The sequence below is a fragment of the Carassius auratus genome, chromosome 44, assembly GCF_003368295.1.
Source record: "Carassius auratus strain Wakin chromosome 44, ASM336829v1, whole genome shotgun sequence".
Lineage (NCBI taxonomy): Eukaryota > Metazoa > Chordata > Actinopteri > Cypriniformes > Cyprinidae > Carassius > Carassius auratus.
In genome coordinates, this window is record NC_039286.1 from 11,556,703 (window position 1) to 11,581,124 (window position 24,422).

A 24,422-nucleotide genomic window follows, 5' to 3' on the forward strand; every position below is an offset into this window, starting at 1 on the left:
CACGCGGCGCTCACGCCACGCAGCCAGTGTGTCACCGGCCTAAGTCCCTGTTTTGTCCAGATGTTGCAGGATGAAGTGCAATCCCATGTTGATTGCATCATCCACAGACCTGTTTGCTCGGTAAATACTAACTGCATACTAGATTTCTCCTGTATTCTCTCATACTGGAACCTGTGTGTGATCTCTGTGCTGCCGTCTCCATTTGATGACAGAAATCACGATCACAAACACAGCCGAAATCACCAAACACACGACAACTGACACAATCCAGTTCTCTACAGATGGAAGAGGGGAAGATGGTAAAAGTACAGTTGTTTAAAATATTTTTTTCATTAAACTCATTGCTTGAAGATGCAGTAAAGCTCTTAATGTCTGTGTGACTTACTGTGATGTTCAGTGTCTTCAGTTTTGTCTTCATCAGTGTCATCCAGTTTTTCCGTTGATTTTCTACCTGATTCAGTAGAAGATATTGAGAGATCGGTCTCACACAGTTCAGCATCAATGTGATGTTCAGATCATGATGAATAAACCTCAGCTGTCCAAATGCTTTATAAATAATATTTCCTCATACCTGAGTTTCTCTCACCTCTGACTGTGACTGTGATCAAGATTTCTCCTTCAGTGTCCAGAACTCTGTATGTTCCTGCATCACTGTCCAGAAATGATTTAATGATCAGGTTTCCATCATTATCATCATTCATCCGGTCGCTCTGAACCCCGTGATCTCTCGTCCAAACCTCCTTCCACTCTCCACTAGAGTTTGTCTTCACTTTATCAGCATCAGACACCAGAACAGACATCTTTAGCTCCTCGCCTGCTTTCACAGAAATCTCATCTGAGGAGAAACAGAAAGATATTAATCATTATTATAATGCTGTCAATCAATCAAGACCATAAACACAGATTTATGATTGGTGACCAGATGTAATCATTTAAAGAAGCAGATGCTGATGTTTGATCAGTTTAGTCTTCACCATGAATATGAAGTTGGTACTTCAGCTCTGTCTGATCATTATTGTAATAGATTCTCAAAGTGTATTTCCCAGCGTCACTGAAGATCAGATTCTTGATGACGACGTCACAGTTTCCTTCTTTAAACACTCGTCCACTACATTCTTCAGTCTCACACACTTCTATTTCTTTTGACGGAGTGAATAAATCAATCAGATCAATATTATTGTCCTCATGTTCACATCTGACTGTGATGTTTCCTCTCTTTTCTCCTGACACAGATATAGAGGAGGTTTCTGCAAATAAAGACAGTAAATATCAATAGTATGATGAGAACAGTATAAATCTGAAGCAGATATATCAGTGCAGTTGTAGTGAATTAATGATGAATGAACTGCACAGATACAGCAGTGATGCAGTGCGTGTTATTTCTGTAATATGATTGTAGATGTCCATCATCAGTCACAAATACTCACTAAACTGAGCGCTGTAAGTGATCAAACCCAGCATCAGCAGCAGATTCACCCTGATCAGAAACACAAGAGATGATGGAACGAGACAAACAGACTCTAGAAAGAGTTACAGCAAACTCTAAACATTCACTTTCACTTCATCTTAACAAATATCCAATGAGAAACAGAAAACTATCATCTTTTTATCTAGGTTTCTCCCATCATAGAAACACAATGACATGCTTTTCCTCCAATCAGTCAAATACAATGAAAAAGAACAAGACAAATATAAAACATATTTGAGTCAAAATATCTGGAAATGACTAATAAGAACAACAACAAAACTATAAAGTGCCCATATTTGAAAAATAATTACAAATAAAAAAAAACTACAGAAAATAAAAAGTACTAAAGAATAATTTGGCAGTTACATAGATGTTAATTTATTAATTGATAACATTATAAATGTATATTTTAGGAATTTCTATTGTTTTTTTAAAGTTTATTGTTTTGTGTTTTCAAGTTGAAAATAGTTTTTAAGTACACTGTGCAATCAAAAGGACAAATTGTAAAGATGTGCTACTTTTATTTTATAGATGATAACAGTGTATTCAACTATTAATAATTACATTCATAATATTATATTTCGTCTTACGTCCAGACGCTAACCGTGCGTCGCCGTTTACATCGGGATATTGGCGACTGATTACACATTCCATGTATACAGGAGTAACTCTCTCTGCTCACGCATGTAAACGGGTTATCCCGAATGTTTCAGAGACCCGAATAGTGACCTTAACCCGACCATAACCCGAATTTGAACAGCTTGTGAACGTAGTCATGATACATCAAGAGCTCAAACGAGAAGCACCCGGCTGCAGTCTGCAGATCCGACGCGGGGCTGCACCTGGGGCGGGGTTGCACTTGCAGCCCCGCCCCACACCTACTCTGATTGGTTCAATCGTCTTTCATAGACTTACATGATAGGAAATGTGTGCGTAGTTGGTGTAGGACGCAGAATACTGTTTAAAAAGCTCAGTAAACAAGCAGCATATTTTCCTGAAATAAATGGGAGAAAAAGTCTATGTTTTGCAATGTAGTGAAGAAAATTTAAAGTTTCATTAAAATTTAATTGGCAGACACATTAGAATATTGCAGTCATTTAACAACTGCATGACGGATAATTATATGTAACAATAATTGTCTTGTCATGCTATATAAATTAAAACAGTAATGATACACCCCTTTCATTTTCTTTTCTCATTCTCTGATATGAAATAATCACATTTTCTAAAATTATTTAATTCATTCTTATATCTGAAGACGTGATCGTCTTACTGTGGATAATCAACCCAATTAATTTACTATATTCGTATGTTAGCCTAAAGATCAGCTTAATTAACAAAACAATCATTTCAGGGACATGGCGAGTTACAGGCTTATGTTTTTTTTTTCTTTTGTGAATTATGAAGGCTTTATAAAACTGTACAGAGTTTTTAACTTTTTTAAACAGCATTCTCCGTCCTACCTCAACTACGCACACATTTCCTATCATGTAAGTCTATGAAAGACGATTGAACCAATCAGAGTAGGTGTGGGGCGGGGCTACATGTGCAACAAAAAACCAGGTGCAGCCCCGCCTCGATCTGCACACTGCAGCCGTGTGTACTTGTTCCTGTTTGGAGATCTCCAGGCTGCAGTTATACTCTTCTCTCACAAGGGGCATTCCGCTGAAATCTAACTGAAAACTACTAGCCTACTGAACAAGCATGAATGAGTTCTTCATGTCCCTCTCATCATTCAGTCTATGCAGTTTTACTGATGTTAATATTACATATTCTCTGACATATAATAGAGAACATTTATAGCTTAGAGGCGATTCTGTTGTATCTCATCTCGTCGAGTGAAGACACGGTGTCAACATTCATCTTTATCATGAAAACTTTTAAAATAATTTTTAAATATTAGATTTTTCTACATTACTAAAGTGTATTCCTCAGATTGAGGATGGTCCAGATTTAGTCAAATACACAAGCAAGAGCTTTTAGAAGTTATTTTTCCTTCACCGATCCGAGTAATCATGGTAGAACAATTTAACATTTATATTAATAATCCCACTGTAATCTGTATAATCATAATCATCATCGTATCCACAGTAATGTTCATACAGCAGAGACACACAATCCTTCACTAGGTTTAATTTTACACAAACGAACAGAAACATTGGTATAACTACACAACACACAAACGTTATCTCTGTATTTAAAAATGAAAACTTACATGATAAATGTTCTGCATGTATCTTAGGTTCAGACATCAAAAATCTAAATCACAACGACACCACCGACGAGATTGATGTAGAAACCAAGAAATACAAATGATTTGAAAGTACATCGTGTAGTTAAATAAGTTATGCGGGAAAAACTCCAAAGCACTGCAACTTTAGGGTTAGATCCAACTCCGTCCCCAGAGACGACTTCTCACACGCCCCGGCCCCAGTTGCGTTCTCCGTCCCCAGTGACGATTTCTCACACGCCCCGCCCCCAGTTGCGTTCTCCGTCCCCAGAGACGACTTCTCACACGCCCCGGCCCCCAGTTGCGTTCTCCGTCCCCAGTGACGATTTCTCACACGCCCCGCCCCCAGTTGCGTTCTCCGTCCCCAGAGACGACTTCTCACACGCCCCGGCCCCAGGGGCGTGTGCGTTCTCCGTCCCCAGTGACGATTTCTCACACGCCCCGCCCCCCAGTTGCGTTCTCCGTCCCCAGTGACGACTTCTCACACGCCCCGGCCCCCAGTTGCGTTCTCCGTCCCCAGTGACGATTTCTCACACGCCCCGCCCCCAGTTGCGTTCTCAGTCCCCAGTGACGATTTCTCACACGCCCCGGCCCCAGGGGCGTGTGCGTTCTCCGTCCCCAGTGACGATTTCTCACGCGCCCCGCCCCCCAGTTGCGTTCTCCGTCCCCAGAGACGACTTCTCACACGCCCCGGCCCCAGGGGCGTGTGCGTTCTCCGTCCCCAGTGACGATTTCTCACGCGCCCCGCCCCCCAGTTGCGTTCTCCGTCCCCAGAGACGACTTCTCACACGCCCCGGCCCCCAGTTGCGTTCTCCGTCCCCAGAGACGACTTCTCACACGCCCCGGCCCCCAGTTGCGTTCTCCGTCCCCAGTGACGATTTCTCACACGCCCCGCCCCCAGTTGCGTTCTCAGTCCCCAGTGACGATTTCTCACACGCCCCGCCCCCCAGTTGCGTTCTCAGTCCCCAGTGACGATTTCTCTCTCTCTCTCGCCATACACACACATGCTGTAAGCGTTATTACTCTCATCTGTGGTTTATTTGTGATTTCGATTTTTTTGATGCCTGAACCTAGGATACATGCAGAACATTTATCATGTAAGTTTTCCTTTTTAAATATAGAGCTAATTTTTGTGTTTGGTGTTGTTATAACAGTGTTATAGTTTGTTTGTGTAAAACTTAACCTAGTGAAGGATTGTCTGTCTCTGCTGTATGAACATTACTGTAAATACGATGAAGGAAAATAACTTCTAAAAGCTCTTGCTCGTGTATTGGGACTTTTTATAAAAATGTATTATAAAGACATTATCTAAAATGTTTTTAATGATAAAGATGAATGTTGACACCTTTGCTTCTCGACGAGACAGAATACAACAGAATCACCTCTGATCTATAAACGTTCTCCATTATATGTCAGTGAATAGAGCACATTAACATCAGTAAAGCTGTCTGCACTTGAGACATGGTATTCCTCCTCCCATTTCGTGACGTCACTGGCTCTGGTACTGCACGATGGCGGCGCTCTTGCTGCAAAAGTTATAACAAAACAACTTTCTTTCTTTAAAATGGTTACATTAATCATGTTTGTTATATATATTTTAATCAAAGTGGAAATCACTTTACTAAATAGTGTTAACTTGACTGATTAATTTCCACTTCCACAAAAACACTTATTTTATGAATGTGTACTTAGTTGTTTTGGATCAATATTAATATTTAAATGTACAAAATTAAAGATTGATTTAAATCCCTGGTAAAGATATATTTTTGGAGCAATATTTTGTGATCAGTGTGATAATTATCAAGGTGAAACCATATAGACGAACAAAAATGAACTAATAATAAATCTAACATTACATTAGGCTTTAAAAGATGTAAGAAATAAACAAGTAATCAAGTCTGACTCCTTTTCTTTTGTAAATCTCTTGTAATGTATCTCCTGTATAGTGTTTCTCTGTCGGTTTCTTTGATGCTATTATGAATGTAATTTACATATTTACAATTTACTGATCACACAGTGTACTTTAAAACCCTTTTACACTTGAGGACACAAAAAAGACACTTTTAAAAACATTAGAAATATCTAAAATATAAATTAACATTTATGTATCTGCCCAATTATTATTTAGCACTTTTTATTTTCTTTAGGCTTTTATTTTATATTTATTTTTCAAATATGTGGACTTTATAGTTTTGTTGTTGTTCTTATTCTTCATTTCCAGATATTTTGACTCAAATATGTTTTATATTTGTCTTGTTCTTTATCATTGTATTTGACTCTGATTGGAGGAAAAGCGTGTCATTGTGTTTCTATGATGGGAGAAACAAAGATAGAAAGATGATAGTTTTCTGTTTCTTATTGGATGTTTGTTAAGATGAAGTGAAAGTGAATGTTTAGAGTTTGCTGTAACTCTTTCTAGAGTCTGTTTGTCTCGTTCCATCATCTCTTGTGTTTCTGATCAGGGTGAATCTGCTGCTGATGCTGGGTTTGATCACTTACAGCGCTCAGTTTAGTGAGTATTTGTGACTGATGATGGACATCTACAATCATATTACAGAAATAACACACACTGCATCACTGCTGTATCTGTGCAGTTCATTCATCATTAATTCACTACAACTGCATGATATATCTGCTTCAGATTTATACTGTTCTCATCATACTGATATTTACTGTCTTTATTTACAGAAACCTCCTCTATATCTGTGTCAGGAGAAAAGAGAGGAAACATCACACTCAGATGTGAACATGAGGACAATAATATTGATCAGATTGATTTATTCAGTCGGTCAGAATACATATCTGTGTGTGAGACTGAAGAATGTAGAGGACCAGTGTTTAAAGAAGGAAACTGTGACGTCGTCATCAAGAATCTGATCTTCAGTGACGCTGGGAAATACACTTTGAGAATCTATTACAATAATGATCAGACAGAGCTGAAGTACCATCTTCATATTCATGGTGAAGACTAAACTGATCAAACATCAGCATCTGCTTCTTTAAATGATTACATCTGGTCACCAATCATAAATCTGTGTTTATGGTCTTGATTGATTGACAGCATTATAATAATGATTAATGTCTTTCTGTTTCTCCTCAGATGAGATTTCTGTGAAAACAGGCGAGGAGCTAAAGATGTCTGTTCTGGTGTCTGATGCTGATAAAGTGAAGACAAACTCTAGTGGAGAGTGGAAGGAGGTTTGGACGAGAGATCACGGGGTTCAGAGCGACCGAATGAATGATGATAATGATGGAAACCTGATCATTAAATCATTTCTGGACAGTGATGCAGGAACATACAGAGTTCTGGACACTGAAGGAGAAACCTTGATCACAGTCACAGTCAGAGGTGAGAGAAGCTCAGTGATGTGTAGAAATATTATCTTTAAACAGCAAATTCAGACTAAACTGTGAGACTAAGCTTTCAATATTCTGTACAGAATCAAAGGAAACACTGGAGCACACTGATGACACTAAATGTGACGGTGAGTGAAACAGGAGGCATCGAGAGCTTCACAAATCTGTTAAAGAGTGAATGTCAAACTAAAAGAAGTGCTCTGTCTCTACTTCTCTCTTCAGCTGTCGTCTCTTGGATTGCACTGACTGTGGTTGTGCTTCTGCTGGCTCTGATTCTGACTGCTGTCACGTTACACAAGCGTCTGCTCAGAGGTTATACCTGCGCTGTCTCTCCAGAAGCACTGAGGGCCAATAATGATGTCTGCTGAGGGCCCCACAGACTCTGATTAAACTGGAGAGGTGTGCAGGACATTAGTGACCTCACTGCTGGACACTGAACTCACCAACACTTCAACAGAAACAGCACACACTTCACATCTGCAGAAACGGTTAGAAACAATATGTGTTCAAGAACTGACTCCAAATATCAGACGTGTGTGAAACTCTCAGACTGGATGAAATCAAAGTCTGAAACTAAAGAAATCATGTGTTCATCACACAGTTCAGGATTTTCTGGTGAATCTGTCAGATCTGAGCAAAGTCTAGCAGCTCACACTGTTTTCAGTGTTTATGAACATTTGAGCTGGAGCCTGTCTCTGTTTGTTAACTGTATCTGCATTCAGCATTAGACTGTGTGCGTGTAAATATGTATATTTGTACAGTTTTCTATTTACATGTTGTTTTAAAAATGTTTATATGTTGCATTTGTTTATTTAATAGTGCATTATGCATTGTTCTTGGTAAATCTGCTTTGAAACAGTATTTATTGTGAAATTAAGATGACATGTCAAGTTAAATAAATTGTAAAATGTATATTGAGACTCCTGCGGTGTGTTTTGTGGCACTTTGTCTTTTTTAGGAACATGTTTTATTTACCCACGTTAGATCACAAGTATCCTTGTAAGATCCACTCTCATTGGATCCATGCAAATCTCATAGGTGACGCATTTCAACCTCAAAAAAGTGAGTTGTCACTGAAAGGTGAGGAGTTTGCATCTATTGCACTACATGCACACAACACTCAAAGAAGGTCAGCACAGATTTGGCAGAACTCGCTGCAGAAGCCTGGGTGGGTGTCGAGTCCCCCTCTTCTTCATCGACCTACATATCCTACAGATTTAGCAAAGAAAGAAAAAAATTATATTCCAATGTTCATTATTTTTGTAATCTTTTAATTCATCATTGAAAGGAAAACACCACATGGCAACAACTACCACTGCATACCTGGAATACAGTTTTTTAATATGTCTCCACACTGCACATAAGTTTCCAGTCTGTACATTTTGTAGAACTCTTCCTTTTAGTATGAAAACAAAGCACTCCAATTTGTGACATATGTAGACATGTAAAAGTACACACATTCAAAAACCCACAAGGCTGGAATTCATTAACCAGCTGTTCAAGCAAATAACATTAGAATTTTTTTTTAAATACGTAAAAAGTTATTTTTGGCAACATTTTTTAGCATTTTTATTTTATATTATTTCTTAACATATCAGACAATATCTGTTGCTCTTTTTGTTGTGTTGTTTTTTATCCTCATCTGTAAGTCGCTTTGGATAAAAGCATCTGCTAAATGAATACATGTAAATGTAAACTTATCAAATTATGGCTTCGTTTCCTTACATGAATATAGAAATATTCAACTCAAATAAACACTTGTATGATGCAGAATTATAATTTAAATTGGGGTCCTGAAATACCCTGAACACTGCACAGAGGTTAAGATGACCATTGCTACAAAAATAAAATAAAAATTGAAACTCATCCTATTTTGTTTTAATTTTCCCTTACTTAATTATACAGTTACTGATGCTATGGACTGTGGGATTACTAACTGACTATTAACAAAAATCTGTCTCTAAACCTCTTTTCTCTTTATTAAAAGTTAATCTAGAAAAGTACATGATAGAATCAAATGTTTTGCAAATCCGCTCCGAAGCCCCGATCAAATGATTCGCGAAACGCGATTCGGAGTCTCGATCTGAACCAAATGATTCTCGAAACGCGATTCGGAGTCCCGATCTGAACCAAATGATTCGCGAAACGCGCTTCGGAGTCCCGATCTGAACCAAATGATTCGCGAAACGCGATTCGGAGTCCCGATCTGAACCAAATGATTCGCGAAACGCGATTCGGAGTCCCGATCTGAACCAAATGATTCGCGAAACGCGCTTCGGAGTCCCGATCTGAACCAAATGATTCGCGAAACGCGCTTCGGAGTCCCGATCTGAACCAAATGATTCGCGAAACGCGATTCGGAGTCCCGATCTGAACCAAATGATTCTCGAAACGCGCTTCGGAGTCCCGATCTGAACCAAATGATTCGCGAAACGCGCTTCGGAGTCCCGATCTGAACCAAATGATTCGCGAAACGCGCTTCGGAGTCCCGATCTGAACCAAATGATTCGCGAAACGCGATTCGGAGTCCCGATCTGAACCAAATGATTCTCGAAACGCGATTCGGAGTCCCGATCTGAACCAAATGATTCGCGAAACGCGCTTCATGAACAAACATGAAACAAATGAACAAAAACATTTGTGTTGTTGTTTTATTGGTATGTATTTTTGTATGAATTTTGGCCAGGACTCCTTGATAGAAAAGATTTATATATCATTGGGATAATTCCTGATAAAATAAATACTAATCAAAGCTGATAGAGCACACATCTTCAGCTCAATCTGCTTTGACAGAATAACCAGCAGAGGACAATAAACACCTCGAGACTCAACCATTTTCTCTCTGAAAGACTAGAATATAAATATAATATAGAATATAAAACTCATGCAGAACTTTTACAATGTAAGTTTTTATCCTTTTGCATATAAATCTTGTGTGTTTGAAATTAAGCTCACATCTTCTCTCTTCATTCTTTACAATCCTTATACGTAAATACATTACTTCGTTTTTTTATAGGGATGCCACAAATAGATGGTAAATCACACAGCTTGAGACATTAATTCTTCATATTCAAATGAAGGCCTGAAGCTTTAGAGAAGATATGGATAATATTAATATCTTTGGGTATTTCCCATGAATCTTTAAAAAAAATATTTGCATGCTATTGGTCAAACAAGTTTTCAATCATTATGAAAACAACAGGTAAACAACACAAAACCCGCACATTTCAGGATATTTAAAAATCCTGGCTGAAAAAAAAACAAACATTAAATGTACTAATTATTAAATGAATATCTAGTTTTTTTAATTATAGCCTGCTTGTTTTGTTAATAAACATGAGACTGATGAAGCTGAGCGGAGTTTGCTGCCTCCTTCTGGAGCTCGAAGATGAAGCACTCTTTCAGATTTAGTTCATAATTAAGGAATACATCAAACCTTCATCAAATCAAATCGAGTCAAATTTCGCACTTTTTTGTGTTGGGCAAAATTTGTGTTGGAAATGTTTAAAAAGTAGTCATCCACACACAATAATAATGACATCATGAGTTCTGTGTCGAAAACCAACAGACGACAAACAGAATTAATAGCACTATGCACTTTTTGTTTGCATAAACATTACAGAATATTAACTTACAACATCTACTATCATGTATGAAATGATAAACCTCACATTTAAGTGTTTAACTCATTTTAAGAAAGCTTGAGTCCACATCAGAGTTCATTGAGATCAGAGTTTGCGCGTCCTCCAGTCCGGTGCGCGTCACTGTCGAGCCGCTCGCGCTCGTGCTCGCTGACACCGGAAGTGAGGTTCCTCCGCGTTCATTGTGTTGTGGTATTCAGTGTTTTCGTTTATAAACTCGATTTCGTTGATAATTCGATGTTATTTCTCCGAATCTAAGAGCGCAGGTGTTTAGCTCGCACTTTTATTCCCGCGGAGGAGAAACATAATCACGTGTCTCCCCTCAGCCGCGGCGCGAGACCAACACAGGAGACAAATAGAGTTATATTATCGAATTAACGGACTAATTATTGTCGAAATGAGTTTAGCCAACAGCAGAGAGCAGCGCAGCACCGCGGGAAACCGCATGTCCAAACTACTGGACGCAGAAGAAGAAGACGAGTTTTACAAGACCACTTACGGAGGATTCAACGACGTGAGGATTCTATCTATCTATCTATCTATCTATCTATCTATCTATCTATCTGTCTATCTATCTATCTATCTATCTATCTATCTATCTATCTATCTATCTATCTATCTATCTATCTATCTATCTATCTGTCTATCTATCTATCTATCTATCTATCTAGAATTAATATTTATTTAAAATGAATGTTAGTCTTCATATTTAAGTATTTTTTTAAATATACATTTTAGAAATACATTTCATTTAAATATTCATATATATATATATATATATATATATATATATATATATATATATATATTCAAATATATACATTTAATTTAAATGTATATATTTAAATTAATTTAATTTAAATTAAACATTTAATTTAAATATTTAAAGTATGTAAACATGCAGGATTATCATATATATACATTACTTACATGAAACGTGTAGTATATTTGTAATCTCTGTCCATCTACACCTGTCTCTGTGTTCACATGTATGTGTCTCTCTCTCTCTCTCTCTCTCTGTGTGTGTGTGTGTGTGTGTGTGTGTGTGTGTGTGTCTCTCTGTTTGTGTGTGTGTTGAGCAGGAGTCTGGAGATGACGAGTACAGAGGTGATCACTCAGACACTGAAGACGAGGTGGACAGTGATTTTGACATCGATGAAGGAGACGAACCCGACAGTGATCAGGAGGACGATGCTCCGCGCAGAAAGAGCCGAGTGGTCACTAAAGCATACAAGGTCAGGCATCTCACACACACACACACACACACACTCAACACATCTGTTCCTGCGTGACTCTGTGTGTGTGTGTGTGTGTGTGTGTTTCAGGAGCCGCTGAAGGTCTCCAAGCCCAAAGTCAAGCGAGTTCCTGAAGAATTAAAGACTGAACGGCCCAAAGTGGACAGACGCACCTTTCTAGAGCTGCAGGAGTTTGGAGAAAGTGAGACACACTCACACACACTTTATCCATATTTTGAATTAGTTTTTATTTTTATACTTTCTGTTTTCATATTAATTTGAGTTAAAGTTTTTATAACTTGTGTGTTTTGTCCAATAAAAATTGTATTTATTTTAATTTCAGTTATTTTATTACATCAAGTTTAATTAAATGAAAATGAGAAATGTTGGCTTGGGAACTAGCTGCAATAAAACTTTATTATTTTAGTTCAGGACAGGTAACAGAAATTATTTGTTTTTTTCTTTTCAGCTTTTTTATTGTTTATTTATATTTTTTAAATGATCTATTTTTTGGATCAAGTTAAAATTATTGTATTCTCTTTTTCATGAAGTTCAACTTGATCTGCTAAAATAGCTAAAACCAGAAAAAAAAATATATAGATGGTTTTATAGTTTAATACTAAAGCAAAAAATTATAATTTGCATCAGATGCTGATATTTCTGTGATGATATTCTGCTGCTTGTGCTGTAAATCAGTAGATCTTCCTGACAGACACTGACATAAACTGATCTAAATATCTGTATCTCCAGTAATGTGCAGATACAGAAATGTGTTTTGTGTGTTGAAGTAGCTGTATAAGGTTCTGGTTGTGTTTCAGTGCGTAAGTCTGTGCGTAAGTCCACGAGTGAACACACACGACAGACGAACGAGCGTCTGCAGGAGCGTCAGCTGGAGGCACCTCGCAAGAGGAGAGGAGCTCTGAGCGAACGAGTGCTGACACAAGAAGAGCTGCTCGCAGAGGCCAAACTCACCGCAGAGAGCAACCTGAGATCACTGGGTAACACAATCACACTCTCTCTCTCTCTCTCTCTCTCTCTCTCACTCACTCTCTCGCTCACTCTCTTTCACACTTTCTCTCTCGCGCACTCACACTCGCTATCTCACGCTCACACTCTCTAGCAGTCACGCTCTCTCTCGCACTCACGCTCTTTCGTACACTCAATCTCTCGCACACACACTCTTGCGCACACACTCACTCACTCTTGCAACCACACTCACTCAATCTCACGCACACTCACTCACTTTTGCACACACACTCACTCAATCTCTCGCACACTCACTCACTCACTCTCTTGCACACACACTCACTTAATCTCTCGCACACTCACTCACACTCTCTCGCACACTCACAATGGGTCTCATTCACTAAATATGCGTAGGCACAGATTTTTGCGTGAAATGTGCGTACGGACGTTTTCACGAATAAATCATGATTCATCAAAAACTTTCGTACTAAAATTTATCCTAAATATACGAAAAGATTCAAGAACAACTTATGCCACACGTACGCAATAATCATGTACAACCGGGGCCTTATAAGCATGTGTTAAGAACCCTATATAATTAGATTTTATTGATAAATTATAATTACAGTTCCAATTTTTATATATATATATATATATATATATATATATATATATATATTAGAGGTCCAAACAATAATCACCTGATCTATCCTTATAAACGGTGATTAATGTGTCTCATCTTGTGTTTAAAGGCATGGCACACTTGGTACTGCTTGAAGACATCGCGGCGCGTGCTCTAAGGAGAGAGCGCGTCTTTAGAGAGCGCACAGATATGTTCGCGGAGAGTGACGAATGGCTGTTCAGTCGCTTTAGGTTGCCCAGAGAAGTCCTCATTGATTTATTCAACTCACTGGAACCACACCTAAGCCACGTTATTCCAGTGGATACACTTATAAATAACAATTTTTTCCTGGCTTCCACCTCCGACAGCAAAACCTCACGTTCATTATCGTTAAAGTTATTTTTCTTTGTCTTTTGTTTCGGTGCCATAATTGTCTTTCTCTGTACAAGTGCCTCGTTGTGGAAAGCCCTTATATGGAGCTGGTTTGGGCGTGAATTATGCTAATTACTGACCTCGTGCACGCGGGCGCTCATTTAGAAGACTCCAAATTCGCTAACAGAAGAACGAGTTTAAGAACAAGCTCATGTGCGTACGCACGTGTTGTGAATTAGGCGGAAAGTTATCGTGAGAAGTTCAAATGTGCGTATAAATAAGAAAATTGTACGCAAAAATTAAGAGACCCAATCTCTCTCTCTCGCACTGGCACTCTCTCGCACTCTCTAGCACACACTCAGACTCTCTCGCACTCTCCCTTACTATCTCTTTCGCACTCACACTGGCACTCTAACTCTCACTCTCTCGCACACTCACTCTCTTTCGCACTCACTCTCTAACTTTCACTCTGTCGCACTCTCACTCAATCTCTCTCGCACACTCACTCAATCTCTCTTGCAATCTCACTCAATCACACTCTCACTCAATCTCTCTCGCACACTCACTCAATCTCTCTTGCAATCTCACTCTGTCGCACTCTCACTCAATCTCTCTCGCACACTCACTCAATCTCTCTTGCAATCTCACTCAATCGCACTCTCACTCAATCTCTCTCGCACACTCACTCAGTCTCTCTTGCAATCTCACTCAATCGCACTCTCACTCAATCTCTCTCGCGCACACACTCAATCTCTCTCGCACTCTCACTCAATCTCTCTCGCACTCTCACTCAATCTCTCTCGCACACTCACTCAATCTCTCTCGCACACTCACTCAATCTCTCTCGCACACTCACTCAATCTCTCTCGCACACTCACTCAATCTCTCTCGCACTCTCACTCAATCTCTCTCGCACTCTCACTCAATCTCTCTCGCACACTCACTCAATCTCTCTCGCACTCTCACTCAATCTCTCTCGCACACTCACTCAATCTCTCTCGCACACTCACTCAATCTCTCTCGCACACTCACTCAATCTCTCTCGTACACTGACTCACTCTCTCGCACTCTCTCTCTCTCTCTCGCACTCTCTCTCTCTCTCGCACTCTCTCTCTCTCTCGCACACTCACTCACTCTCTCTCTCTCGCACACTCACTCACTCTCTCTCTCTCGCACACTCACTCACTCAATCTCTCTCACACACTCACTCAATCTCTCTATCCATCACTCACACACACACACACACACACACACACACACACACACACACTCACACACAGACTCTCACACTGCGACGAGTGTGTGCTCCGATGACACTGTGTGTGTGTGTGTTTCAGAAAACTATGAGCGTTTAGAGGCTGATAAGAAGAAGCATGTTCATAAGAAGAGACGGTTTGAAGGGCCGAGCATCCGCTATCACTCAGTGCTGATGCCGCTCATCCCAGACGCTCACATGAAGGAGGAGAACGTGGATGTGGAGGGGTACACAGAATTATTATTATTATCCTGAATTACTGTAAAACAGGAGCTTGTTCTGCTGATAGGAGAATAGTTACGGTCCATTATTATCATCATGCTGTTGTGTCACTGAAAGATGCAAATGTGCTCCTAGATATAGTTTGGTATATTATCACATTCACAGTTCTCTGATGTCAGTTAATGACATGCAGCTAAACAGACAAAATATTTAATCTTTTAATAGTATTTAATTTTAACTTACAAAAACTTACATTTTTAATTGCTTCATTGCTATTATATATTTGTTATTTTAAATTAGCTTAGGTCTGTTTTTATAACCCAAAAATGACCAATTACTCAATTAATTGTCAAAATAATTGACCAATTTCTTGGTGACCAGAGTAATCGTTAATGACAGACACTGCTTCATATGAGCAAGATGCATGATGGACTTTCTCATTTCTTCTGTTAAAGGCTGGATCAAGACACGCCCCAAGCCACACCCACTTCTTCATCCTCCTCTCAGGGGGCGGGGTCTCTTTGCTCCCGCACATACATCACCTTCAGCGACGATGAGGCGTTTAGCTCCGCCTTCCCACCGTCGGCTCGCTCTAGCCCCGCCCAGCCTGTTCAGGAGGTGTGTCCTGTTACCCATAAACCCGCTCTGTATCGTGACCCTGTGACGGACATCCCCTACGCTAACGCTCGAGCCTTCCGCATCATCCGCGAGGCTTACCAGAAATACATCGCGGCGCACGGTTTCCCCAACGCTTCTGGAAGCTTCACCGGAAACACTGACGTCAGCGATTCACCGGCAGCGACCGCCAAGAGCACGCGACCCAAAGCCGTCGTCAAACAGACCGTAGTCGCCACCTAGATGCATCTTAACGACTGCTTTACTGTGTTTAACTCCACACGACTCGGGAGTGACTGTGTTTGTGGATATTTTTTGATAAATTCAGTCAAAACTGTCAGAATGAACACTTGTAAGATTTAATTTGTCAATGTGACGTAGCGATAAACAATACTGCTTTTGGATTTCTGTATCTTAATGTTAATTTCAATATTTAGTTACGTTAAATAATACATAGATTAATAAATGCTGAAAATGTCTCATTCTTGGTTTAGGTCAAGTAATGTCGACAATTACAGACTGTTTTGTAAAGTGTTACCATACAGGTGTCAACTGAATCAGATTCAGTGATTCAAAGCTTTGTGACTCTGAGTCACTCTGAACGACTCAGATCCGTTGATTTAGGATCACATCACCAGCACTGGCTCTCAACTGTTCATTTTCTGAGCTCTCCTTTTGTATAAAATTACAATAAAAATGCAATAAAGAACTCAAGAGTGATAACATTTTTTTTTCTATTTTGATCCTCTGGATCCTCTAATGGATGCTTTGCAGTGAATGGGTGCCGTCAGAATGAGATAAAACAGCTGATAAAAACATCACAATAATCCACAGCACTCCAGTCCATCAGTTAACATCTGGAGAAGACAAAAACTGAAACAAATCCAGCATTAAGATGATTTTAACTCAAATAATCCATAATAACACTTCCTCCAGTGAAAAAGTGTTCTGGTCTGAATCAGGAGAGAAATCTGCACATATCAAGCAGCGTTTAAACAGCTCTAAACAAATATGTGTCTTCTCCAGATGTTCACTGATGGACTGGAGTGCTGTGGATTATTGTGATGTTTTTATCAGACTCTCATTCTGACGGCACCCATTCACTGCAGAGCATCCATTGATGAGACACTGATGCAGTGCTGCATGAGGTGCAAAAAAAGATAAACCAGATCATATCAAAAGATCGCAGTGATGAAGAAGAGGCTTCTAAAGCTGTAAGAAACAACAAAAGTGCACTTATTATTAAAACTTTATTCAGGTCACGAATAAACATGAAAACAGCAATTAATTAATTTACTGTTAAACACGGTGGAACCGTACATTAAATCCAGTGTTGTATAAGTTCTGTGTGTTAATATTTATGGGTGAAATGAATGTTAAAATGCAAAAACAAATCTAAATCTTTTTATGCAAAACATGATTTTTTTAAAAGTGATAGTACGCCCAAAAATTAAAATTCTGTCATTTATATGTTCCAAAACTGAATGACTGTGGAACATCAAATGAATTTTATCAGACCACATTTACTTCCTTGAGTTGCACAGAAGAACGTTTTGCAAATATTTCCATTAAGTTAATGTTTTCTGAACAATCAAAACATCCACTGTTATTACAGACCATAACTTTGAATTAAGTCTACTGAAAGAATGTGAGCTCATAACTCTCTAGAACGTTCTGAGAATGAGGAGAGTAAACAATGACAGAATTCAGATTTTTGAGTGGACTGTCCCTTTAAATCTTTCTTTTTATGTTGTGTGCAGTTTTAGCTGCATGTGTTCTGGTCGTGTTTAGTGCTAATCTCTCAGTCAGACATGAGAGATGTGTCCAGGCCAGTGTCTCACTGCTTCCCTGAGCTCAGTGTCTCTGTCTTCAGAAGCTCTGAAGGCCAGTCTTTCAGTCCAGCGCGTCTCTCTGTGTGTTCAGAGCTTGCCCTCTTCGATCATGCGGTTCAGACCGATGCAGATCTTGCTGAGATTCGGCCACAGTGTGCCATGAGGGTCGTACAGGTGTGTGAGGAGCTCGGGGTCCGAGTAATGGTTGAACACGTGTCTGATGCGGTCCAGAGATTTGGGTGTCAGGTGCTTCTCCACCAGCTTCAGCAGTAGATCACGACAATCGGACAGCAGCTCCATCATCACGTTCTTATCAAAGGTGAACTCCACCTGACGCAGAGACACGCACGCTCGTTATTATATGTTTACATTCATGCATTCAACACACTTTTATACAGAGAGAATCGAAAAGGAGGAACACATTTTTTTTTTTTACATTTGTTCATTTCTGCACATATTCCTACCCTGGTAACACGTGACATCACAGATACGTCTATTAGACGTCTGCTAGTCGTATTTTTAGAGTGTTGGCTCATCTACAACACGTCTATAGGATGTTTCCTATCAGATTTCAAATTGAAGTTTAGAAGATGAATTTAAGATGTATTTTAAATTTACATCTGAAAGGCGTTTTTCTGACACAGATGCTTTCCAGATGAAGCGATCTTTAACAGACATCCTGCAGAAATGTGTGTGCTATCTGGCCTTATTCTTAAGTCTTGAGATTAGAGCATCAGCAGAAAAGCAGAGCTGAAGTTGCAAAAATTAATAAATAAGTACAAGATGAGGGACATGAGAGAGATAGACATTTATCAGAGTTGCATGCATGCGGTTATTTATTTTGAAATCAAGATGTTGTCTTCTGAGTGGTTTTAGCATGCTCTGAATGTTCTAAAACTTTTTAAGAACATTGTTATTTGGTATTGCTAACATTTTTCGGAAGTAAATTAGTGTTTCTGTCCGAGCCTAAAGTCACTAGTGTATTTTGGTTGGTTGCTAGGGCTAAATAGTTGCAGTGCAGTTGCTAAGGTATCCTTAGTAGTTTCTAAGTGATTGCTAGGGTCTTCTAAGAGGTTGCTCTATGGTTGCTAGGGTGTTCGGAGTAGTTGATATGAGGTTGCTGAGGTGTTCTAAGCAGTTGCTATGCGGTTGCTAGGTGTTCTAAGTAGTTGCTATGAGGTTGCTAGGGTGTACTAAGTAGTTGCTATCTAGTTGCTATGTGTTGTAAGTAGTTGCTATGAGCTTCCTAGGGTGTACTTAGTAGTTGCTATGAAGTTGCTAGGTGTTCGAAGTAGTTGCTATGCAGTTTCCGTGGTATTCTGAATATTAGATAATTTGGTTGCTAACATGTCCTAAGTAGTTGCTTTGCGGTTGCTAGGGTGGTCTAAGATGTTGCTATGTACTTGCTAGGGTGTTCTGTGGAGTTGCTATACCATCTCTAGGGTGCCCTACGTAGTTGCTATGCAGTTGCTAGGGTGTCCTGCGTGGTTTCTATGTAATTGCTAGAGTTTTCCAGGCAGCTGCTATATGGTTTCTAGGGTGGTTTAAATTGTTGCAGTGTGGTTGCTAGGGTGTTCTAAGTAGTTGCTATGCCATTTTTGTGGTGTTCTGAGTAATTGCTAGTAGTTGCTAAGTTTCCTAAGTAGTTGCTATGCAGTTGCTAGGGTACTCTGAGTGGTTGTTGGGGTGTTCTTTGTAGTTTCTATGCAGTTTCTGGGGTGTTCTGAGTAATTGTTATACGATTGCTACTAAGAACACACAGTTGCTAGGGTGTTCCGGGTGGTAACTATGTGGTTGTTAGGTAGTTGCTAAGTAGTTGCTATATGTTTGCTAGTGTGCTCTGAGTGGTTGCTATGGTGTTCTAAGTAGTTGCTATGGTGTTTAGGGTGTTCTGAGTAGCTGCTATCTAGCCACTAGGTTACTCTGGATGGTTTCTAAGTGGTTTCTTCCTGGCTGGTGTGAAATGGCACACAAACGCTGCAGGAAGACGCACACACGTACGTAAAGACTTTCAGCTGTAGTACTGCTGATGATTAATCATAACACAACATTAGCATGTAAATATGACTGATGAATGTGAGTGTTTGTACCTCCTGGAAGCTGATGGCCGTCATGGCTCCATTATGGAGTTTTTTCCTGAAGTCTTGTGCCACACTCAGCTCCTCCGCGCTGAACTTGTCATGCTTGAACAGAACCCCCACCTTCACGGCGATCTTGATCATGTTCTTCACCACCTTCTGGGCCTCGGCGCGGTTCCCCGAGTGCTCTTTGGAGACGCGGTACAGCTCGTCCAGAACCTCGCCGCTGTTGTCATCGATGAACATATGAGCCACGGACTTACTGGCCATGTGACTGAGGATCTTCTTCTGGGCCTTCATGGCCATGTCCTTCGAGCTGAACGCCTCCATCCTGATGACAGGAGAGCACGGACGGACACCGATGTACAGCCGTGTGCGAGTGTGTTTACCTGCGTCGTGCAGTTGGAGGTGTTTGCGACTAGTCTGTTATGTCTTTTTGAGGAAGTGGCTTCTTCCGCTGTGTAACTGTGAGAGGAAACTGTGTGATCGGAGGAGATATGTCACTTCTGCTTTCTGTGTCTCTCACACACTTCAACTTTGAGTTTCAGACTCGAACCTCCCTCTCAAGAGATGTTTCATGTCATTCAGGGTGTTGAACGTGTGAGAACAGAAGCACAAAGTAACCTGAAAATAGTACGTCTAAAGCTTCACGTCATCTTCAAACATAAGGTGTGAAAAATCAACAATGAGATTAAATGGAAAGCTCCCAAAGTTTGCAATCGAAAGTAAGAACTCAAACCTCGTTTCTCGAAATCGGTTTCTCTCTGGATCACATGACCTGATCAGTCTGTACCTCTATCATTGTTCCTGATTCACATTTAAGAAATAAACGGAACTGAATTCAGTTTGAAATGATCTGGAATGTGGTTTGTTCAGTTCAATGAAAGGTGGCTAGGATGTTTTAATTAGTGGCTCTATGGTTGCTTGGGTGTTCTGAGTAGTTGCTATGCGGTTGCTGGGGTGTTCTTAGTAGTTGCTATGCGGTTGCTGAGGTGTTCTAATTAGTTGCTATGCAGTTGCTGGGGTGTTCTAATTAATTGCTATGCGGTTGCTGGGGTGTTCTGAGTAGTTGCTATGCAGTTGCTAGGGTCTTCTGAGTAGTTGCTATGCAGTTGCTAGGGTGTTCTGAGTAGTTGCTATGCGGTTGCTAGGGTGTTCTGAGTAGTTGCTATGCGGTTGCTGGGGTGTTCTGAGTAGTTGCTATGCAGTTGCTAGGGTGTTCTGAGTAGTTGCTATGCAGTTGCTAGGGTGTTCTGAGTAGTTGTTATTCGGTTGCTGGGCCAATGTTAGTAGTTGCCATGCTGTTGCTGCGGTGTTCTAATTATTTGCTATGCGGTTGCTGGGGTGTTCTACGTAGTTTCTATGTGGTCGCTGGGGTGTTCTTAGTAGTTTCTATGCGGTTGCTGAGGTGTTCTAATTAGTTGCTATGCAGTTGCTAGGGTGTTCTAATTATTTGATATGTGGTTGCTGGGGTGTTCTGAGTAGTTGCTATGCAGTTGCTAGGGTGTTCTGAGTAGTTGCTATGCGGTTGCTGGGGTGTTCTGAGTAGTTGCTATGCAGTTGCTAGGGTGTTCTGAGTAGTTGCTATGCAGTTGCTAGGGTGTTCTGAGTAGTTGTTATGCGGTTGCTGGGCTAATGTTAGTAGTTGCCATGCTGTTGCTGCGGTGTTCTAATTATTTGTTATGCGGTTGCTGGGGTGTTCTAAGTAGTTTCTATGTGGTCGCTGGGGTGTTCTAATTAGTTGCTATGCAGTTGCTAGGGTGTTCTAATTAGTTGCTATGCGGCTGCTGGGGTGTTCTAATTAGTTGCTATGCGGTTGCTGGGCTAATCTTAGTAGTTGCTATGCGGTTGCTGAGGTGTTTTAATTAGTTGCTATGCGGTTGCTGAGGTGTTCTAATTAGTTGCTATGCAGTCGCTGGGGTGTTCTAATTAGTTGCTATGCGGTCGCTGGGGTGTTCTACGTAGTTTCTATGTGGTCGCTTGGGTGTTCTTAGTTGCTGTGCGGTTGCTAGGTGTTCTAAGTAGTTGCTATGCGGTTGCTGAGGTGTTCTAATTAGTTGCTATGCGGTTGCTGAGGTGTTCTAATTAGTTGCTAGGTGGTTTCTAGGTGTTCTAATTAGTTGCTATGCGGTTGCTGAGGTGTTCTAATTAGTTGCTAGGTGGTTTCTAGGTGTTCTAATTAGTTGCTATGCGGTTGCTGAGGTGTTCTAATTAGTTGCTAGGTGGTTTCTAGGTGTTCTAAGAGTATATCAGTAGAAACACACACACCTGCTGTATCTGCTCACCTTTTGCTGAGTGAGTGTTCAGCTGTGATGTGAGTGTGTCTTCGAGTGCGTCTGTCAGTACTTAATCTGCAGAGTTTACATCCGTTTCAACAAAGAACTCACACACACAAAATCTCTCACTCTCTCTCTCTCGCACACACACACACACACACACACACACAGGAACAAGACGGCACAATCAGTCAATGTATTTTTGCCTCATATTGCATCGTGAGTCTTGCACTAGTCACAGTCATCAGTCATCATTCATGCTCACTTTGGATGTTGTTTGTGTTTACAATCTGTGTTTATCAGGATTGTGTGTCACTCAAGTAGGCTTTAAAGGTCAAATACAGAAAACAGGATGAAATGTAATATTTCAGATGGGACCTGAAGAAGTACTACTTCAGACGCATCTGTTGTAAGAGTATCAGAAGCACATGTAAGTGTGAATTACATGTTCTAACATCATATGTGCTACTTCCAGAAACATCCAATATAATCATTGATGTCTGCTATAGGTGTCATTTATGTATATATTTATATCTAAATTAACTTTATTTTTATGGTCCTGGGTAGAAGAACGCTTCAGAATGAAATGAGTCTGTTGTCTGAATGTCTTTGAATTGCAAGTCAGTGATTTTTTTTCTTCCTGTTGGTTCAACTTCCTGTGTGTTGTGACGATTCACACTCGCACCATTTCATCTATTGATACAGATGAACTGAAAAGCACTCACTTGTTAAACTCTCAGTATTTGTTTTGTATTGTTCTGTATTTCTGGTTGTATTGTTCTAAAAGTGTTTCTGACTGTTGCACATTTCAACATTTAGTGTTTCTCTCTGCACCACAAAGAAGACTGACAGCGAAACAAACTACCTAAACCCATGTGTGAAACACAGATTACAACACTGACGGCCACAGTCCCAGCAGGAAGTGCAGGTGTAAAGAGCTGTCGGAAGACTTCCTGTCTGACATGAGATCAGACTAAGGGAATAGTAATAATGTTTCGTTTATATACCACCTTTCCTTTCACTTTTTTCTCCTGGCTCGTTTCGCTTATGTGTTTTTAATAACAAAAAAGTTAGTTTTTTAGCACCCTTTCAAACCAAAAGTGAAAGGAATAGACCTCAGACTGAAGGAAGTGCCTCTGTCTCTATTCTCTCTCTTGAGAGCTGTCAGGCAATAAAAGAAGTATTCTGATTACATAACTCGTGTTGACTGTAACTCTCATAGAAAAGTTATAACAGCGTTTTAGACTATTATATACCTGTTTACATTTATGCATTTGTCAGTTGATTTTATCCAAAGATTCTTGCATTATATTTATTCTATATTATATATTCATATATTAGTGTTTCATGCATTTTCATGGGATTTTAATCCATTAATTGATCTTTTAGTGCCATGATTCACTGTTTGAGCGAAAGGAATATATTGTTTATGAAAATGTCCTGCACTCAAATGAAGGTTATAAATTTCTTCTTTCTTTTTATTTTTATTTATTACCTTTCAAAGCACTTTGTTTGACCGCTGTGTGTGAAATGGATAACATTAATGAAATAGACTTGCTGTGTGTCCTGTAGAGGGCAGCACACACACTCTCTCTCTCTCTCTCTCACACACACACACACACACACACAAGAGGGAGAAACTCAGAATAACTGAGAACTGTTTCTTTATAAATACATAAACATGCGTGGTCTTTTGAGAGAAGAGTTTATCTTAGAACACACTGTAACTTTCTGAACTCCGTGTGTTTCTGGTCATTTGCTCAGTAGAAGAGAGAGTGACATCAGTAGCATTGGTCTCTGATCCTCCAAAGATGTCTGTGTCTGTGACTGTTTGTGCATATTTTCAGAATAACAGTACATTTTCCAGAAAAAACACGCTCGGCGTCCAACACACACACATGCTCGGCATGTCTTTTTAAGGGGACTGAGAGAACTCCGCAGGTCAAAGGTCAGGACAGGCCTGAAGCAGGACGTGGGAATGAGGCGACAGGAAGAGGAGGCAGTTCCCCTCAGTGTTGATCTGCCCTGAAAACAACAGAAACAAAGAGAAGAACAGATGGAGACATGTTGTCTTTGCCCTCAGATGAGGATTATTGTTATAATGTGACACGCTTGAACGCTGTTAAGTGCTGTGAGTGAGACCGGCAAACAAAGTGAATTTTGTGATTTTCTGTGCTCTGTAAGCTGCTTTGCCATCTGCATGACTGTAAATACAGATCCAGATGCATTAGCCTCTGTTTTATTCCTGCATTA

The 24,422-nt window shown here is 40.0% G+C and overlaps 4 protein-coding genes across 5 annotated transcripts; 2 read left to right on the forward strand and 2 right to left on the reverse strand.

Annotated features, from left to right (window-relative positions):
* Window positions 1-3,955, reverse strand: LOC113062518 (uncharacterized). Of its 2 annotated transcripts, none has more exons than XM_026232427.1 (6): window positions 3,684-3,955; window positions 1,428-1,477; window positions 975-1,247; window positions 572-835; window positions 386-451; window positions 1-275 (listed from the first exon to the last, which is right to left on the reverse strand). In XM_026232427.1, coding segments are annotated over exons 1-6 (771 nt in total). In that variant the 5' UTR covers window positions 3,686-3,955; the 3' UTR covers window positions 1-159. The 2 variants fall into 2 exon arrangements, with proteins under 2 accessions (XP_026088212.1, XP_026088213.1); XM_026232428.1 differs by having other exon boundaries at window positions 587-835; window positions 3,684-3,951.
* A 707-nt stretch (window positions 3,956-4,662) lies between these two features.
* On the forward strand, window positions 4,663-7,967 carry LOC113062520 (uncharacterized). Its single transcript, XM_026232429.1, has 6 exons — window positions 4,663-4,795; window positions 6,161-6,210; window positions 6,387-6,659; window positions 6,799-7,047; window positions 7,139-7,183; window positions 7,278-7,967. Coding segments are annotated over exons 1-6 (765 nt in total). The 5' UTR covers window positions 4,663-4,793; the 3' UTR covers window positions 7,424-7,967.
* A 2,848-nt stretch (window positions 7,968-10,815) lies between these two features.
* LOC113062502 (vacuolar protein sorting-associated protein 72 homolog) lies at window positions 10,816-16,692 on the forward strand. Its single transcript, XM_026232403.1, has 6 exons — window positions 10,816-11,210; window positions 11,779-11,931; window positions 12,022-12,133; window positions 12,750-12,929; window positions 15,229-15,373; window positions 15,824-16,692. The coding sequence occupies exons 1-6, from the start codon at window positions 11,094-11,096 to the stop codon at window positions 16,224-16,226; spliced, it is 1,110 nt and encodes a 369-aa protein (XP_026088188.1). The 5' UTR covers window positions 10,816-11,093; the 3' UTR covers window positions 16,227-16,692.
* A 525-nt stretch (window positions 16,693-17,217) lies between these two features.
* On the reverse strand, window positions 17,218-20,361 carry LOC113062531 (tumor necrosis factor, alpha-induced protein 8-like protein 2 A). Its single transcript, XM_026232443.1, has 2 exons — window positions 19,906-20,361; window positions 17,218-18,145 (listed from the first exon to the last, which is right to left on the reverse strand). The coding sequence occupies exons 1-2, from the start codon at window positions 20,221-20,223 to the stop codon at window positions 17,903-17,905; spliced, it is 561 nt and encodes a 186-aa protein (XP_026088228.1). The 5' UTR covers window positions 20,224-20,361; the 3' UTR covers window positions 17,218-17,902.
* Between the last annotated feature and the right edge of the window lie 4,061 nt (window positions 20,362-24,422).